The sequence below is a fragment of the Lactuca virosa genome, chromosome 1 (genome assembly GCF_052849685.1).
Source record: "Lactuca virosa cultivar CGN04683 chromosome 1, Lactuca_virosa_CGN04683_v6, whole genome shotgun sequence".
Taxonomy (NCBI): Eukaryota; Viridiplantae; Streptophyta; class Magnoliopsida; order Asterales; family Asteraceae; genus Lactuca; species Lactuca virosa.
Genome location: NC_136426.1, coordinates 41,226,802 through 41,242,432, shown reverse-complemented (window position 1 = coordinate 41,242,432; position 15,631 = coordinate 41,226,802). Strand labels below are relative to the sequence as shown.

Sequence of the window (15,631 nt, the reverse complement as noted above, 5' to 3'; positions counted from 1 at the left end):
AAGACCACAAAGCGATGTAGAAGGTATAGATGGAGGGTAATGAGCAATGACAAAACCTCGAGTTTGGGTATATAATTCTTCCTGGGAAGTCTTAATTAAAGGGGAACTTTTTTTGACTATTAAGTGAATAGTTGTTGGATATGATCAGGAGTGGCTGATACTTGAATCACTTTCTAGCCCCTCATATGATTTGAATAGCCGCTATTAACAAACTACACATCAGTTTGAATGTGTCACACACATAACTGAGCAGAAATATGAGTGATTTTATTGATTTGCGTTGATAAGGAAATTACATAAACAAGGCACCTACTTATTCCCCAAATAACATAACAACCAAAGCTACAAAACTGAAACTTATCGAGAAAGATAACAACTCCTAAAGACTCCTAAAACTACTGCCTTCGACCGGGTAAGCATCACACTCATTAAAACTTTGAATCAACATCCAACATATTAATTCTTTTTAATAGGGTAAGATGCCAAAATTGTTATTCCACATTTACCGATGTCCTGTTTTATATTGCGTTCTAGTCTTATGTAACCTTCTTCACCCCATTCTGTACCCCATGAGCTCCTCACAATCCAGTAGTCCTTGCCATTTTCAGTCCCATACCCAACTACAACTACACCATGGTTTACTAAATCTCCACATACACCACTAAAGATACCCTGACAAAATATAAAATACACAGATTATCACATATATTTTTTAAAACTTGTTTCGCTAAATTCAAAGATTATGAAAAAAATAGAGGGAGTACTTAGTACTTACTGAACTGTATGACATGAAATCCGTGCTATTGATAGCAATACCAGCAGATATAGGCTGGTTTGCAACGGCCTTTTGTAATGCTAACTCGCTTTCCTCCAGAAGATATTCATAATCATCAATGGTAACAAGCGTTGTGTTTTTCTGTACAAATTCGAAACAGAATATAATTGTCAACAACTAGACGCATACATATTGAGAAGATATAGTAGAAGTAGAAGGAAATTAATATGATAGGACCTTGGAAGTGTCGCATTTTCCATCTTTGGCTGTGTACGGATAGTCTTTGTCACTCTGTATTCCGCCATTTTTGATGATGAAGTCAAAGGCATCAGTAACAAAACCACCATCGCATCCATAGTTAGATGTATCACAATCAATGAGTTGTTGTTCTGAAAGTGTTATCAGGTCACCTGTCACTATCTGGTTTATCCCTTCCACTGCTCCGATCGCTGAGAATGCCCAGGAAGCCCCTTTCATTCAACAAACATGAATCCACAGTTTTTAGCTTGCTTTTCTTATCAACTATCAATTAAGAAGATTTTGCGTACTAAAATGTTGGCAACACAGTAAAAACAAATGCTCAAAAACGAGGGAAAAGCAAAAGACACGAAAATATTTCTAATTTTCTATAAAGTAACGCACCGCATTTTCCTTGTGTTTTGACGGGGGCGACGGCACCTTTGGCCCTCCAGTCAACGGAATCAGGCAGGACATCGGCGGAAAGAGGAGAGTAACGATCACTCTTCAGCTTGTTCGACTTTCGCTTAGGAATGGCGCCGGTACTGTAGCGTAATCGGTGCTCTTCAATGGTCAGATCTGAGAACTTGTTGAGTCCAAGCTTGTATGAATGATCACCGGAGTTGTGAGCTTCTATGTACCTGAGGTTGTCTTTGAAGATCTGAAACCTCTTCTCCTTCTCTCTAAGAGTGTTGTAAAACTTACTATGTTTGACGAGCCAGGACTCGTACATAGCGTTGACTTCGTCGTCGGTGCGCCAGCTCGAGGAGGATGCATCGGAGGTGGTCATGTGGGTGGCGTCGTAGCCTATGATCGACATGTCCATGGCTGATGAGACGACGAAGAGTGCAAAAAGCAAGAAAATCACCATTGGAAGGAGCTTCATTGTTGGAGCGTCTTGTGTTGAAAAGAGAGAAGAGGAGAAGGTGATAGAAATGAATCAATGGATTTATATTTTATAACGGGAGACATGCAAGAGGGAAACGTGTCTCGTGTTATTATTTTATTTTTTTGAACGACGCAACTGTCACGTGATCATATCTTCATTATATATTTATTAATTTATTAATTTATTAATATTAATATACTATTATTGATCAAATAAAAATAATACTATTTACTTTTTTTAATATATTAATTATATTTTGTTACAATGTTATTCGATTAAGATATTATATTATACAAAATAGCATTTAATTACCATATCTTCCAGTATTAATTTTGTTATCCATATAAGTGTTGGTTCAAATAAAATATTGAGTTAGAGTTTAAATTGGCACGTTTTATTGACCAAACTGATATTGATACTGAAAATCAAAGTAATTGGAATGGACTTTGGACTCCTAAGTAGATTTTAGAGTCAATCATATGTATTGCCATATATGTTCTTTGTAGAGCATAAGGTATTGTGGTCGACTTTCGAGTCTATGATAGGGATGGCAAAAAAGCGCGAACCCGACCAGGAAACCCGAAACCCGATCATTTCGGGTCGTGTAACGGGTCGTTATCGGGTTTTTTATCGGGTTCGGGGCAGGGAGTGGGTTATCATCGCCCCGACCCGCCCCGCCCAGATTATATATATATATATATATATATATATATATATATATATATATATATCTTCGAATCCTTTTGATGTTAATTGCATGCATTCAAAGATAAAATACTTAATGTGAACAATTTCTTTAGTTATTAAAAATCTAGTGTGAATGATATTTTTTATGTTTTAACGTATTACACTAAACTTAAATCAAATAATATTTTTAGTTATTAACAATCTAGTTAAAATAACCATTTTTTATATTTTGACGCATTACACTAAACTTAAATCAAATAATTTCTAATATAACGTCCAAAATTATTTTATTAAAGTGATGTATCATATTTTTAATTTAAAAGGGAGGCTAGAACATATATTTTCTATAAGACATCGGGGTACCTTAAAACAGAATAAATATTTCGTTATGAATTGTTATAAACCCGATTAGATACCCGAAACCCGATGGGGCGCCCCGATAAGAAACCCGAAAAATATCGGGGCGGGTTTAGGAAACCATGCCCCGCCCCGAACCCGTCCCGTTGCCATTCTTAGTCTATGAGGAAAAGAATAGTCATGTGTGTATGAGGAGTGCAGGCACTTTATGCTGTAGGTTTTTATGTCCAACAATTTTTTTTTCAAGACTATATAAAAGCTAAGTCATATGTTTATGGGGTAATGGGGAAAAGAATAGTCATGTGTGTATGAGGAGTGCAGGCACTTTAGGCTATAGGTTTTTATGTTCAACAATTTTTTTTTCAAGACCTTATAAAAGCTAAGTCATATGTCTAAGGGGTAATGGGGAAAAGAATAGTCATGTGTGTATGAGGAGTGGAGGCACCTTAGGGCTACAGGTTTTTATGGTACTAATTAAATACTCCAACTTTTTTTTTCAAGACTATATATAAAAGCAAAGTCATATGTATAAATATTGATGCATAAGAAAGCGTGTGTGAAAGAAAGTTTTGTAAAACTAAGAGCATCTACAATCCATTGAACTCTATAGAGTTCAATGAATTGTCACATCATCCATTAAACATCTATACAACACCACCCGCAACCCATTAAATACTTATTCAATCCTAATCACCATTTTATTTCTTCTATTGAACCATTCAATGATCATTCAACTCTACTCCATGTCATCATCCACACTCCATTCAACTCTTATTCAATCCTAATCACCATCCTATTCAACTCTTATGCTACTTGCATTGTGGATGCTCTAAACATCACGTTTTATAATGGTTCACATTAACGTGTTTTTTAAGTACACTATACAGTTTACACCTAAATTCATTATCTCCGACTTGAACCCCTAGTAGGATTTTTATGGTAGAACTCAAACATAGGCGGTGTTTGTTTTTTTAGTTTGTAGATCTTTTTGGTCTCTTTTATCTATGAAGTGTAGAACACGTGCGGACATTATATTTTGCAGACTGTTTTTTTTAGAAGACTGCTGACTTACAATCGTTTGCACGTCTTTTTTAACGCAAATATAGCGTAGAGTCTTTTAACATCTTCCATATATCTCCCTTCCATACATCTACTATAGCCTGAAAAACACATATATCCTTTTTTATTTATTTAGTTAAAACTTAGATTTATTTCAATTTTATCTGTGAATAACAATTTGGGGGAAAAAGTTACAATATTTCAAGAAAAAAGGGTTTGATGATACAACATTGGTCTTTATGATAAATTTATAAATAATATAAATAAAGATTTAATTACAATAATGGGTATTAGAGCTATTTATATAGGTATGAAATAATCTTAATATTGTCTAATGTTTTTTTATGCCAAATTTAGAAAAAAAAAAAGAAAAAAAAAACATTTGATGCAACATCATCCATTTATTTGAAAAAATATATATATATGGTCAGTTTTTAATTGATTTAATTGAATAAAAATAAAATAAAAATTTTTAAAAAAAATCATTTTGAAATCGAAATGTATTTTTATCCATTTTATTTATTAAATTTTTTAATCCTTAATTACAATCTTTACAACTTTGCGACCAAAACTTCTTGATTTTTATCAAATATATTTGTTAATTCGTACTATTTTATTTGAACTTTTTTAAACAATAATACATAAATTATATCTATATATGTTAACTATTTTTAAAAAAACATCATAAAAGTATCAAAGAGAGTAGATCTCACTCTAACACCTCGTTCCCAAGTTCAATTTAAGGAGAGAAAAGAAAGGAAATGGGTGGAAGTGAGAGGAAACTAAAAGAAATTGTTGTTCCCGAGTTTCATTAAAGGAATGAAGTGGAAGGAAATCGAAGGATCACTTTCCCTCCTAACTTTCTTTCCGATTTGGAAGGATTTGGAGAGAAAGAACAAAATGTTTAACTTTCCTTCTTTTACTTATCTCCAACTAGGGAACACAAAATACAAATTTCTTTTCCTTTATTTTCTCTTCTTTTCTTTTCTTATTTTATTTTCTCTTCTTTTCTTTTCTTTGCTACAACTCGGGAACAGGGTGTAAATAAACACTTACAAATTATATCATTTGGATACTCATTCCAACTTAGATATCACAATAAGGGACTTGTTTTACTTGTTTGATAGTTGCTGATTGAGTCAGATCTAACTGTATCAAAGGCCTGACTAGATCTGAAGTCTAACTGGATCTACATCTGATGAAACCATAATGTTTGATTACGTATCTGATTGGCTACGTTAAATGATGAAAATTATCATTGACATTTTGATTACGTCTACATGAAGAGCCATTTGAAAAGTGTGAGGGTATATCGATCCTCAATAAGATAATATCCATAAGGATCATTCTGAGGATGAGCATTCCCATAAGGATATTTACATTACTATTAATTTCCTTCAATTAACCAAAAATAAACTAGACAATCTGAATATTATTGGAAACCTTGGTTACTAGCTCAAAAAAGTTTCAACACTGGAAGCACTGTAATTAATCAGCGTGTTGTAAATACATATGCATTTTATTGTGATTCAATGTGTAATAAATTCAATATATTGATATTTCATGATATTTTCTTTAACGCAAGTAGTGATTCAATGTGAATTTGTACACTCTTTAAGCATATTCAAATCAATGGAAAAGGTATGAAAACATCAAAGATGATTACAAGTTCCATTCTTCCAATTATAATATTTCCATCTCCGAAGAAGGTATGAAATCCATACCTTTAATATGCTTATAACCATTTTTCTCACAAACATATATAGGTTGGCTTAAGAATAGATAAGGAAACATATTTATGTTTAGAAAAGGAAGAAGACAAACTTTCCCAATTAGAGGATATTACGTACAAGAACCATCATTGGTTTTACCTGTGTAAAGTGAAGCGAACCAATTGATGATTGCTATTATATTGTATTCACTTTCGGTTCTTACGGAAAAGTTTAGGTGTAAATTTTCCATATCCTTTTTTGTTTAAGATTGTGAAAATAGGATGTGGGAAGTAATAAATAGGAAAAGCTAGGTAGGTTTCAATGACCAAAGGATAGAAAGTCTTGTGTGAAGATTATTTAGGTATATGGGTGCCCCTTAAATTATATAACTTCAATAGTTTATAGCATATGACAACATGAATCAAGAAATCGACAACGAAATTCACAAATAATCAACATGTATTAAGAATCAATAGTTATGCCTCAGAGACTAAGCAATTGGAGAGATGAAAAAAAGCAGAGTAATTGAGATATTTATTCATACCATTTCAAGTCCAAGCGTTAGTGTTATAAACAATTGAAATGATGAAGTGAGAAGAAAACGATGACAAATAGGGACAAACCTAAAACGATTAACTACGTTGGAAGAAATTAACGTTGGATAGGGCGGGGATGGATGACAAGGACCGCGATGGAAGATGTTTGCGATGGATTTGACAACATCAATGGGTAAAATGGGGACAAAGTGTGTCTTTTTCTTTATTCAGTCAATCAACTATCTTTTTCTATTTAACAGGGTCGGTCATTTTTTTGGATTGAGTTAGAGATATGGGTTGGACTAGATGCACAATCTACACAAATCAAACACCCTGACTGGACCGAGTCAGACTGTAACGGTCCAATTTTTTTATAAATAAAACAAAATAAAGACAGTTGTTACCCTTTAAAAAATATAATTAAGGTTTTCAAAAATATTCGGCCACTTTTATATAATAATATTTCTAAAAACATTTTCGAAGAAGAAAACGTCCCAGGTTTAAAACATAGCATAGTAATTTCATAAATCTTCAAGAGAATGTCGCTTGCAGTTACACCAGTCTCTTTCCCTTATCAGTACCTGACGATCCTGAAAAATGTTAAATAACAACGGGTAAGCGAAACGTTTGGTGAGCATACACATTACTCACCCATCATATTGATCATTTACCCACACATGGCATGCATATTCACATAGCATTCATATAGAACATACAATCCTAACACATATTGTTGGTATCAACTCTACATCAACAGATTGATTCCCCCGAAGGGTCTATCTCAGACACTACCATATTGGGGACTAATCACTTCCCCCGAAGGGTCTATCATGACCATCCAAACATCGACCACTACCCCCGAAGAGTCTATCATAGTCAAGAACATATCCTTGTCCACTCTACCGGATTAGGGTGTCGGTGGTAAAAGTGCACAAAACCTGAATCTGATCTGATCCAATCTGGATTCGAATCTGATCTGGATTCGCTTACGTCATCATCGATCAGGTTTGCCTTTAATCCGCTTCGGTTTCAAACCGATTTTGACCGGTTTCCCATTAGATGATATAAATCGGTTTGATCCGGTTTTTGTTGGGTTTTAACGTATTTTTGGGCGGTTTTCAAACCAATTTTTGGAAATTCTAGTTTTTGATCCAGTATTAAATCTGATTTAGAAACTAGGATTAAGATCCGATTTATAATCCGTTCTTAAATCCAAACAGATCCGGTTTCGGATTGGATCCAATTTTGAATAGTAAAACTGGTTTCTGTGTGTATCTCTAATTCGTAGACAACATACACTTACATAGACAAAGTCAACATAAGAAGCAAGTTAGTGTAACTCACCTCTCTTGATAACTTGAAACACTCTAGTTGTGAGAGCTAAATGAACCTCCTCCTTTCCGAACACCTACACAACAATTTTAACATTTACTTAACTTGTGCTTCCTTACTCTACTTTAAAATTCTTATTTTTGTATTACTTTAACTTTTCATTGATTAAAGTGTTATGATCGGGACCTGATTTCTTACCTTTAAATTCATACTTAGGTTTCGATAAAATTATATTCATATATTTCCCTCTCTTACCTTTTCGGTAATATAAAGATCTCATTCTAACGATTTTTGTTGATTTTATATAGATTTTACAAGTTAACATCTTTGGGCTGTCATTTTCTAAACCCACTCTAAAAAGTGGTAACTTTTACTTTAGGAAAAGTAAAATTCAGGTCTTAGGAAAACTTTACGGTAAACTGGACATTATACCCTAACCAAACTTCTGGCATTACATGAATTGGGGTTATGTAGAATTAATTATGCACGACATAAGTTGATTTATGATTTTAGTAACTTTATGTACCACTAAGCACTCTTTGAATAAACTCCACCAATCAACTAGGAATTTCATGAAGCCCTTGATATGGAGGAAACAAGACATCCATATCTAACTACAAGCCCTGGAATTTTTGACATTTGGAGTTGTAATGAATTGATTATGATTTTTGAAAGACACCTTATAAAATCTGTGACAGCACAGACTAGTCTGAGATGTAACAACATAAATTTCCAACACAATTTTTTTCATTTTTAAAACATAATTTCATTTATAATAAGTATCAAAATCCAATGTAACACATGTCCTCCAAATAAAACAATCCCAAGATCTCAAATACCTAAAACTCCATCAATGTGTACAGATCATGCAGGCGCCTTCCTGCGATCCTCGCTGATACCTGAAACACATATCACATAAACGGTAAGCATAAATGCTTAGTGAGTTCCCCAAAATACCACATATGCACATACGCCACTCAAGGCTATAACTCTACAAGACCTTCCAGTTCGTGTGTCTCAGGGGACTTCCGTCCCGTAACCATGATAGACCTTCCGGTCCCATTTCTATGACCTTCCGGTCCGTATCATCTTGACCTTCCGGTCCATATCATAATACTCATAACATAACATAGCACATACATATCATATAACAACATACATCACATACTCATCATAGCACATAAGACCTTCCGGACACACATAATTACCACTCTAGGTAAAGTATAGTGAGAAGACTCACCTTGTACGATGTCGGATAACCTCTCGTGCTCGATAACCCGACCTAGCCTCCTCCTATTACATAATAACATCTCTAATCAATACTTTCTCTTGTCCTCATTTCTAAAGAATGGGTAGAAGACCATTCTACCCCTCCCCGACCTCTCTTGAACCAGCTTGACCAAAACCCTAAGGTCAACTGAAGTCAACTCTAGTCAACGGTCAAACTTTGACCAAACTCGCCGAGTGCACTCATGTGAATCGACGAGTCCATGCGTGTCCTCTTAATCCTCATAAATCCTCACTCGACTCGTCGAGTTAACCTTTCACTCGACGAGTTACCACTGGTCACAAAACGCGGGGCAACCCGACTCGACTCGTCGAGTCCCCTTATGGACTCGGCGAGTTCCCTCCATGGCAACACTCAAAAGACCTTCTGAGGTCAGATCTGCTTCTCTAACCTATAGATCTGACCTTCCAATACACAATAATCACGTAAAGGTCCAACCTTTACACTCATGCAACACTCATAGGGCTTCTTTTGGTGAAATAGCTTCTAAAATGGCAACCTAGGTTCATATATCCAAAGGAATAGCATAAAGCAGGATAGTTAGGACTCTCTGGACCTCTTAAGGTCCAGATCTAAGAATAATTCCAGCTTGGGACCTCATATGCTTCGAATCCAAGCTAAAGAAGGCATAAGAAAACCCTAAATTCAAGTAGATCACCATATACACGAGAATGAGCATAGATTTATACCTCTAGCAGCCTCTTCTAATCAAATGGTAGTAGATCTGAGCTCCTCAATCTACCTAGCTTTCCCTCCTTCCTTCTTTCTTGCAAAATCACACTAGAAATGAAGAAAATGGCTTCTTTTCTCACTCACAAAGCTCTCAGGTTCTCTGGTGCTCTCAAGGGTGAAGGTGGCCGCAAATGAGGGCCATAAGATCCCTTAAATAGGGCACAGGCCTGAGGATTTAGGGTTTCTCTCCACAGCGGGGACTCGTCGAGTCAACTTGTCGACTCGTCGAGTCCATTCATTAAATCCAGTCAGCAATCGCGATCCTACTCGACGAGTCTAGGCGTCAACTCGTCGAGTCCCTCTTCTTGACACAAACTAAATAATTAAAATATGATACCTGGAATTCCGGATGTTACAATTCTCCCCCACTAGAATCAGACTTCGCCCTCGAAGACTCGCTCTGCAAACAACTCTGGATGCTGCTCCCGCATCTCCAACTCCGGCTCCCAAGTCAGCTCGGACCCTCTCCGATGTTGCCACTGGACCTGAACCAGGGGCACCTCCTTGTTCCTCAGAACCTTGATCCTCCGATCCAGGATCGCGATCGGCCTCTCAACATAATTCAGGCTCGCATCCACCTGAATATATCCTCTAGTGGCACTACCGCCGACTCGTGGGCTATACACTTCCTCAACTGAGACACGTAGAAGGTATCATGTATCTGGATCAACTCCACAGGTAGATCTAAACGATATGCTACCCTGCCCACCCTCGCGGTCACCCTGAAAGGACCAATGTACCGGGGCCCCAGCTTGCCCCTCTTCCTGAATCGGATCACTCCTTTCCAAGGAGATACCTTCAGGAGTACGAAGTCACCAACCTGAAACTCGAGCTCGGATCGTCGCCTATCCGCATAACTTTTCTGGCGACTCTGAGCTGTCAGCAACCTTTGTCTGACCTGTTGTATCTGCTCAGTCGTCTGGAGCACTATCTCAGTGCTACCCATCACTCGCTGCCCTACCTCTCCCCAGCAGATGGGAGTCCGACACCTCCTCCCATACAACAACTCGAAGGGAGGCATACCAATACTCGAATGGTGGCTGTTGTTATAGGAAAACTCAGACAATGGTAAGTACGTGTCCCAACTTCCTCTGAAGTCCAACACACATGCTCGAAGCATGTCCTCGAGCGTCTGAATCGTCCGCTCACTCTGTTCGTCCGTATGTGGCTGGTAAGCGGTGCTGAAATGCAACCTCGTACCCAACTCCTCATGGAATTTCTTCCAGAATCTGGAAGTGAAACGTATATCTCGATCTGACACAATCGAGATCGGTACTCTATGCCGCGATACCACCTCTCTCACATATATCTCTGCCAGTCTCTCTGCGGAAGAGCTCTCACTAATAGCAAGGAAGTGGGCGCTCTTCGTCAGCCGGTCAACGATCACCCAAATTGCATCGACACCCCTCGCGGTCCTCGACAATTTGGTGATAAAATCCATGGAAATTTGTTCACACTTCCACTGGGGAACCTTGAGTGGCTGCAACTTGCCATGCGGACGTTGGTGCTTGGCCTTAACCCTGCGACAGGTCAAGCACCTCTCAACAAACCACGCAACATCCCTCTTCATACGGGGCCACCAATAATCTCTTTTCAGGTCCAAATACATCTTAGTGGCCCCGGGATGGATCGAGAACCTCGATCTGTGCGCCTCCTCCATCAGGATGGTACGTGCCCCGCCCGCAAACGGCACCCAGATCCGACCCTGGAAGGTCATAAGCCCTCGGCTATCGGTAACAAACTCAGATACCTGCCCAATCACCCGCTCTCTCTTGCAGTTCTCCGGTCTCATAGCCTCTGCCTGGGCCTCTCGGATGGTATCCAACACCAGAGTCATCACCGTCATCCTCATACAAATATCTCATATCGGGGCACTCTTCGCCCTTTGGCTCAGGGCATCGGCTACAACGTTAGCCTTGCCCGGGTGGTACAGGATCTCGCAGTCATAATTCTTTACCACATCCAACCATCTCCTCTGGCGCATGTTCAGGTTGGGCTGATCCATCAAGTACTTCAAACTCTTGTGGTCCGTGTATATGATACACCGAACCCCATACAAATAATGACACCATATCTTGAGGGCGAACACCACGGCCCCCAACTCTAAATCATGGGTGGGATACCTCACCCCGTGAGGCTTCAGTTGCCTCGATGCGTACGCTATCACGTGCCCTCTCTGCATAAGCACCGCACCTAACCCCGATATCGATGCGTCACAATACACCACGAAATCCTCCATTCCCTCTGGAAGGGCTAACACCGGGGCTTCGCATAGCTTCTGGCGAAGAGTCTCAAACGAGGTCTGCTGCTCTGGACCGCACATAAAAGCAACGCCCTTCCGGGTCAACCTGGTGAGTGGCACGGCAATCTTGGAGAAATCCTTGATAAATCTCCGATAGTAGCCGGCCAACCCCAGAAAACTCCTGATCTCGGTGGGGGATCTCGGCACCTCCCAACTCATCACCGCCTCAATTTTGACCGGATCGACCAATATCCCATTCTGATTAACGATATTCCCCAAGAACTGGACCTCTCGTAACCAGAAATCACACTTGGAGAATTTGGCGTAAAGCCTCTCCGATCTCAAAACCCCAAGGATCTCCCTCAAATGCTCCTCATGCTGCTCTCGGGATCTCGAATACACCAGAATATCGTCGATGAACACGATCACCGATCGATCCAACATCGGCCTGCACACCCTGTTCATGAGATCCATGAACGCTGCCGGTGCATTGGTGAGCCCAAAAGGCATCACCACGAACTCGTAATGCCCATAACGAGTCCTGAACGCCGTCTTCTGGATATCCTCATCCCGCACTCTCATCTAATGATATCCAGACCTCAAATCTATCTTGGAGAACCAAGACGCTCCCTGTAACTGATCGAACAAATCATCGATCCTTGGTAAGGGGTAACGGTTCTTGACCGTCAACTTGTTCAACTCCCGGTAATCAATGCACATCCGGTGTGAACCATCCTTTTTCTTGACAAAAAGGATTGGCACTCCCCACGGCGAGCTACTCGGTCGAATAAACCCCTTCCCCAGCAGCTCCTGAAGCTGCGAGGATAACTCATGCATCTCTGGCGGTGCAAGGCGATAAGGCGCCTTGGCGATAGGCGCTGCCCCCGGAACCAAATCGATGCGGAACTCCACCTGCCTCTCGGGAGGCACACCCGGAAACTCCTCAGGAAAAACATCCGAGAACTCACGCACTATCGGAACATCATCAACCGAACTCGGCCTCTCTGCGGCCACTCGTGTATCCATCACATAAGCTACAAACCCGCTGTAAACTCTGTCTCGCTCTGGCAGCCGAACAAAATGCTGACCCACATCGGATACCCTCGCCATAAACAATCAACACTCCCCCACTAGGGTCTCGTATCGTCACCATCTGCCGCTCGCAGTCTATAACCGCCCCAAATCGGCTCAACCAATCCATGCCCACTATAACGCAAACGTCCCCCATCGCAATCGGGACCAGATCTATCGGGAACTCAACACCGAAGATCTCGAGTACACATCCTCGAACCACGTCAGTAGCATACACCGCTCGTTCGTCAACTATGGAAACTCGTAGAGGTCGACTCAACGCCTCTCGTCGAATACTGATGTGCTGACTAAACGCTAACGACACAAATGATCGACTCGCACCCGAGTCAAATAACACCAAAGCAGGTACAGAACTCACAAAAAAAGTACCTACGCATATCATAATATAAGCACAATATCTCAACTCAGCATAAATAAATAAAAGAATACATACCAGCCACGACATCGGGCGCTGCGCGGACCTCCTCCGCTGTCAACTAAAAGGCTCTCCCGCGAGCCTTCGGTGCCTCGGCCTTCACTGGCCGACCCTCAGTAGCTCGTGCAGTAGCAGGGGCAGATCCTTGCGCTGATCCCTGTAACAGCTATGGGAACTCGGCCCTCCGGTGACCCGTCAGGTTGCAATGAAAGCAAACCATAAATACCTTGGGGCAGTCCTTGGCTATATGCCCCTCCTTGCCACATATGTAGCAAGCACCCGCTCGACACACTCTATCATGTCCCTTTCCGCACTTCCCACAAGTGCGGCCCTTCTGGCCTCCAGATCTCGTATCAGCGGGCTTAGCCCGCTTGGCTGTCGGTTGTACCTGTATCGGTCGCCTATCCCTCCTCTGAGACTCGGCCTCCTCCCTGGCCTGAGTCTCTAGCTCAATCTCCCTCTTCCGGGCATTTGCCTGGAGCTCAACAAATGTCCGATAAGTCGAGTTCGCCACGAACTCCCGAATATCCTTCCTCAGAATGCTCAAATACCGACTCATGCGTGCCTGCTCAGACGACACGTGCTCAGGGCAAAACAACGCCCTCTCGTGGAACATCCGTGTAATCACAGTCACGGACTCCGTCCCCTGTTTAAGGGACAAGAACTCTTGTGCCAACCGTTCCCTCTCCACCGGGGGAACATACTCATCTCTGAACATGGTGGTGAACCTCTCCCAGGTCACCTCTGAGATCTCTGCAACAGTGAAGTTTGCCGTCACAAACTTCCACCAATCCTTCGCTCCCAAGCGGAGCTGGTTCAGAGCGAACCGTACCCTCAGATGCTCCGGACACGAACAGGTGTAGAAGCATCCCTCAATATCAGAAATCCATCTCATCGCAACAATCGGGTCCTGTGTCCCATCAAACTCTGGTGGCTTCGTGTTGCTGAATTCCCGGAACAACAACGAGTCACCCCCCTGAGGTCTAGCAGCAGCAACAGCTGTCGTAGCTGCAGCGGCTGCAGCCTCAGTAACCGCGGCGTACCGCTCATCGAATGTCTCAATCAACGTGGTCTTAATAGACCCAAACATCTCCGGTATCTCTGCTCGGATAGCCGCAGCTACCTCATCGTGGATCATCTGACGAAGCTCCTCGTCACTGACGTCGCTGGTCTCTGGTCTGTGACGTGTCCCAACCATGATGTCTCTGAAATATGACATAAAAATATCAGAGACTCGCTCGAGTATACTCGCACTCGAAAACTAAACCCTACTTGTTCCCTAGTACCCTAAGGATTCTTACTTGGACTGCGCACTGATCCGGTGTTTTCAGTAGTACGGGCCCTATACTACCTTCCACACCGCATCAACATTCATTCCAAGTCCTCCTCCTAGGGTCCCAGATCACAGGTACTCTACATCTCGCTAAGCATAGGCTACCCTTCGGTAGACTTCTGATAAGCTCCTCACTGCTACATACTCACTCTCGAAGCATCTCATAGCAGCAGTAATCTCCTAGGCTAAGGCATCACAAATCAGGCCACTCTAGTCCTAATAGGAATACTTAGCCTACTCTAGCATGCATAACATATCATATCATATCTCATAACACATAATGTAAGGGTATTTTGGGAAATTACCGTTCGGGCGCTGGCTGATCGTACACATTGCTTCTTTCCGCTTTCCTCACATTCCTTTACTTTTTAGAAAAATTGTTTCTTTTATGAAAAACTTTCTCAAATCTTCAGTTTGAGTTCAAATACACCCGAAGGTGCATCCGAATCCCTCAAACCAAGGCTCTGATACCAATTTGTAACAACATAAATTTCCAACACAATTTTTTTCATTTTTAAAACATAATTTCATTCATAATAAGTATCAAAATCAAATGTAACATATGTCCTCCAAATAAAACAATCCCAAGATCTCAAATACATAAAACTCCATCAATGTGTACAGATAATGTCGGCGCCTTCCCGCGATCCTCGCTGGTACCTGAAACACATATCACATAAACGGTAAGCATAAATGCTTAGTGAGTTCCCCAAAATACCACATACGCACATACGCCACTCAAGGCTATAGCTCTACAAGACCTTCCAGTCTGTGTGTTTCAGGGGACTTCCGTCCCATAACCCTGATAGACCTTCCGGTCCCACTTCTATGACCTTCCGGTCCGTATCATCTTGACCTTCCGGCCCATACACCGTTGACCTTCCGGTCCATATCTTAATACTCATAACATAACATAGCACATACATATCATATAACAACATACAT

At 40.8% G+C, this 15,631-nt stretch overlaps 1 protein-coding gene across 1 annotated transcript; it reads right to left on the bottom strand.

Annotated features, from left to right (window-relative positions):
- Nucleotides 1–246: 246 nt before the first annotated feature.
- Nucleotides 247–1,953, bottom strand: LOC145110532 (putative cysteine protease RD21B). The gene is made up of 4 exons (XM_079047083.1): nt 1,418–1,953; nt 1,013–1,245; nt 776–916; nt 247–672 (listed from the first exon to the last, which is right to left on the bottom strand). Exons 1-4 carry the CDS (start codon nt 1,896–1,898, stop codon nt 457–459), a joined length of 1,071 nt encoding a protein of 356 aa, XP_078903209.1. The 5' UTR covers nt 1,899–1,953; the 3' UTR covers nt 247–456.
- Between the last annotated feature and the right edge of the window lie 13,678 nt (nt 1,954–15,631).

Coding starts and splice junctions, on each gene's coding strand:
- LOC145110532 (XM_079047083.1), bottom strand. CDS start 1,898: ATGAAGCTCCTTCCAATGGTGATTTTCTTGCTTTTTGCACTCTTCGTC. Junction 1,246..1,417: donor CAAAACACAAGGAAAATGCG/GTGCGTTACTTT, acceptor GTTGAATGAAAG/GGGCTTCCTGGGCATTCTCA. Junction 917..1,012: donor GAAAATGCGACACTTCCAAG/GTCCTATCATAT, acceptor GAATTTGTACAG/AAAAACACAACGCTTGTTAC.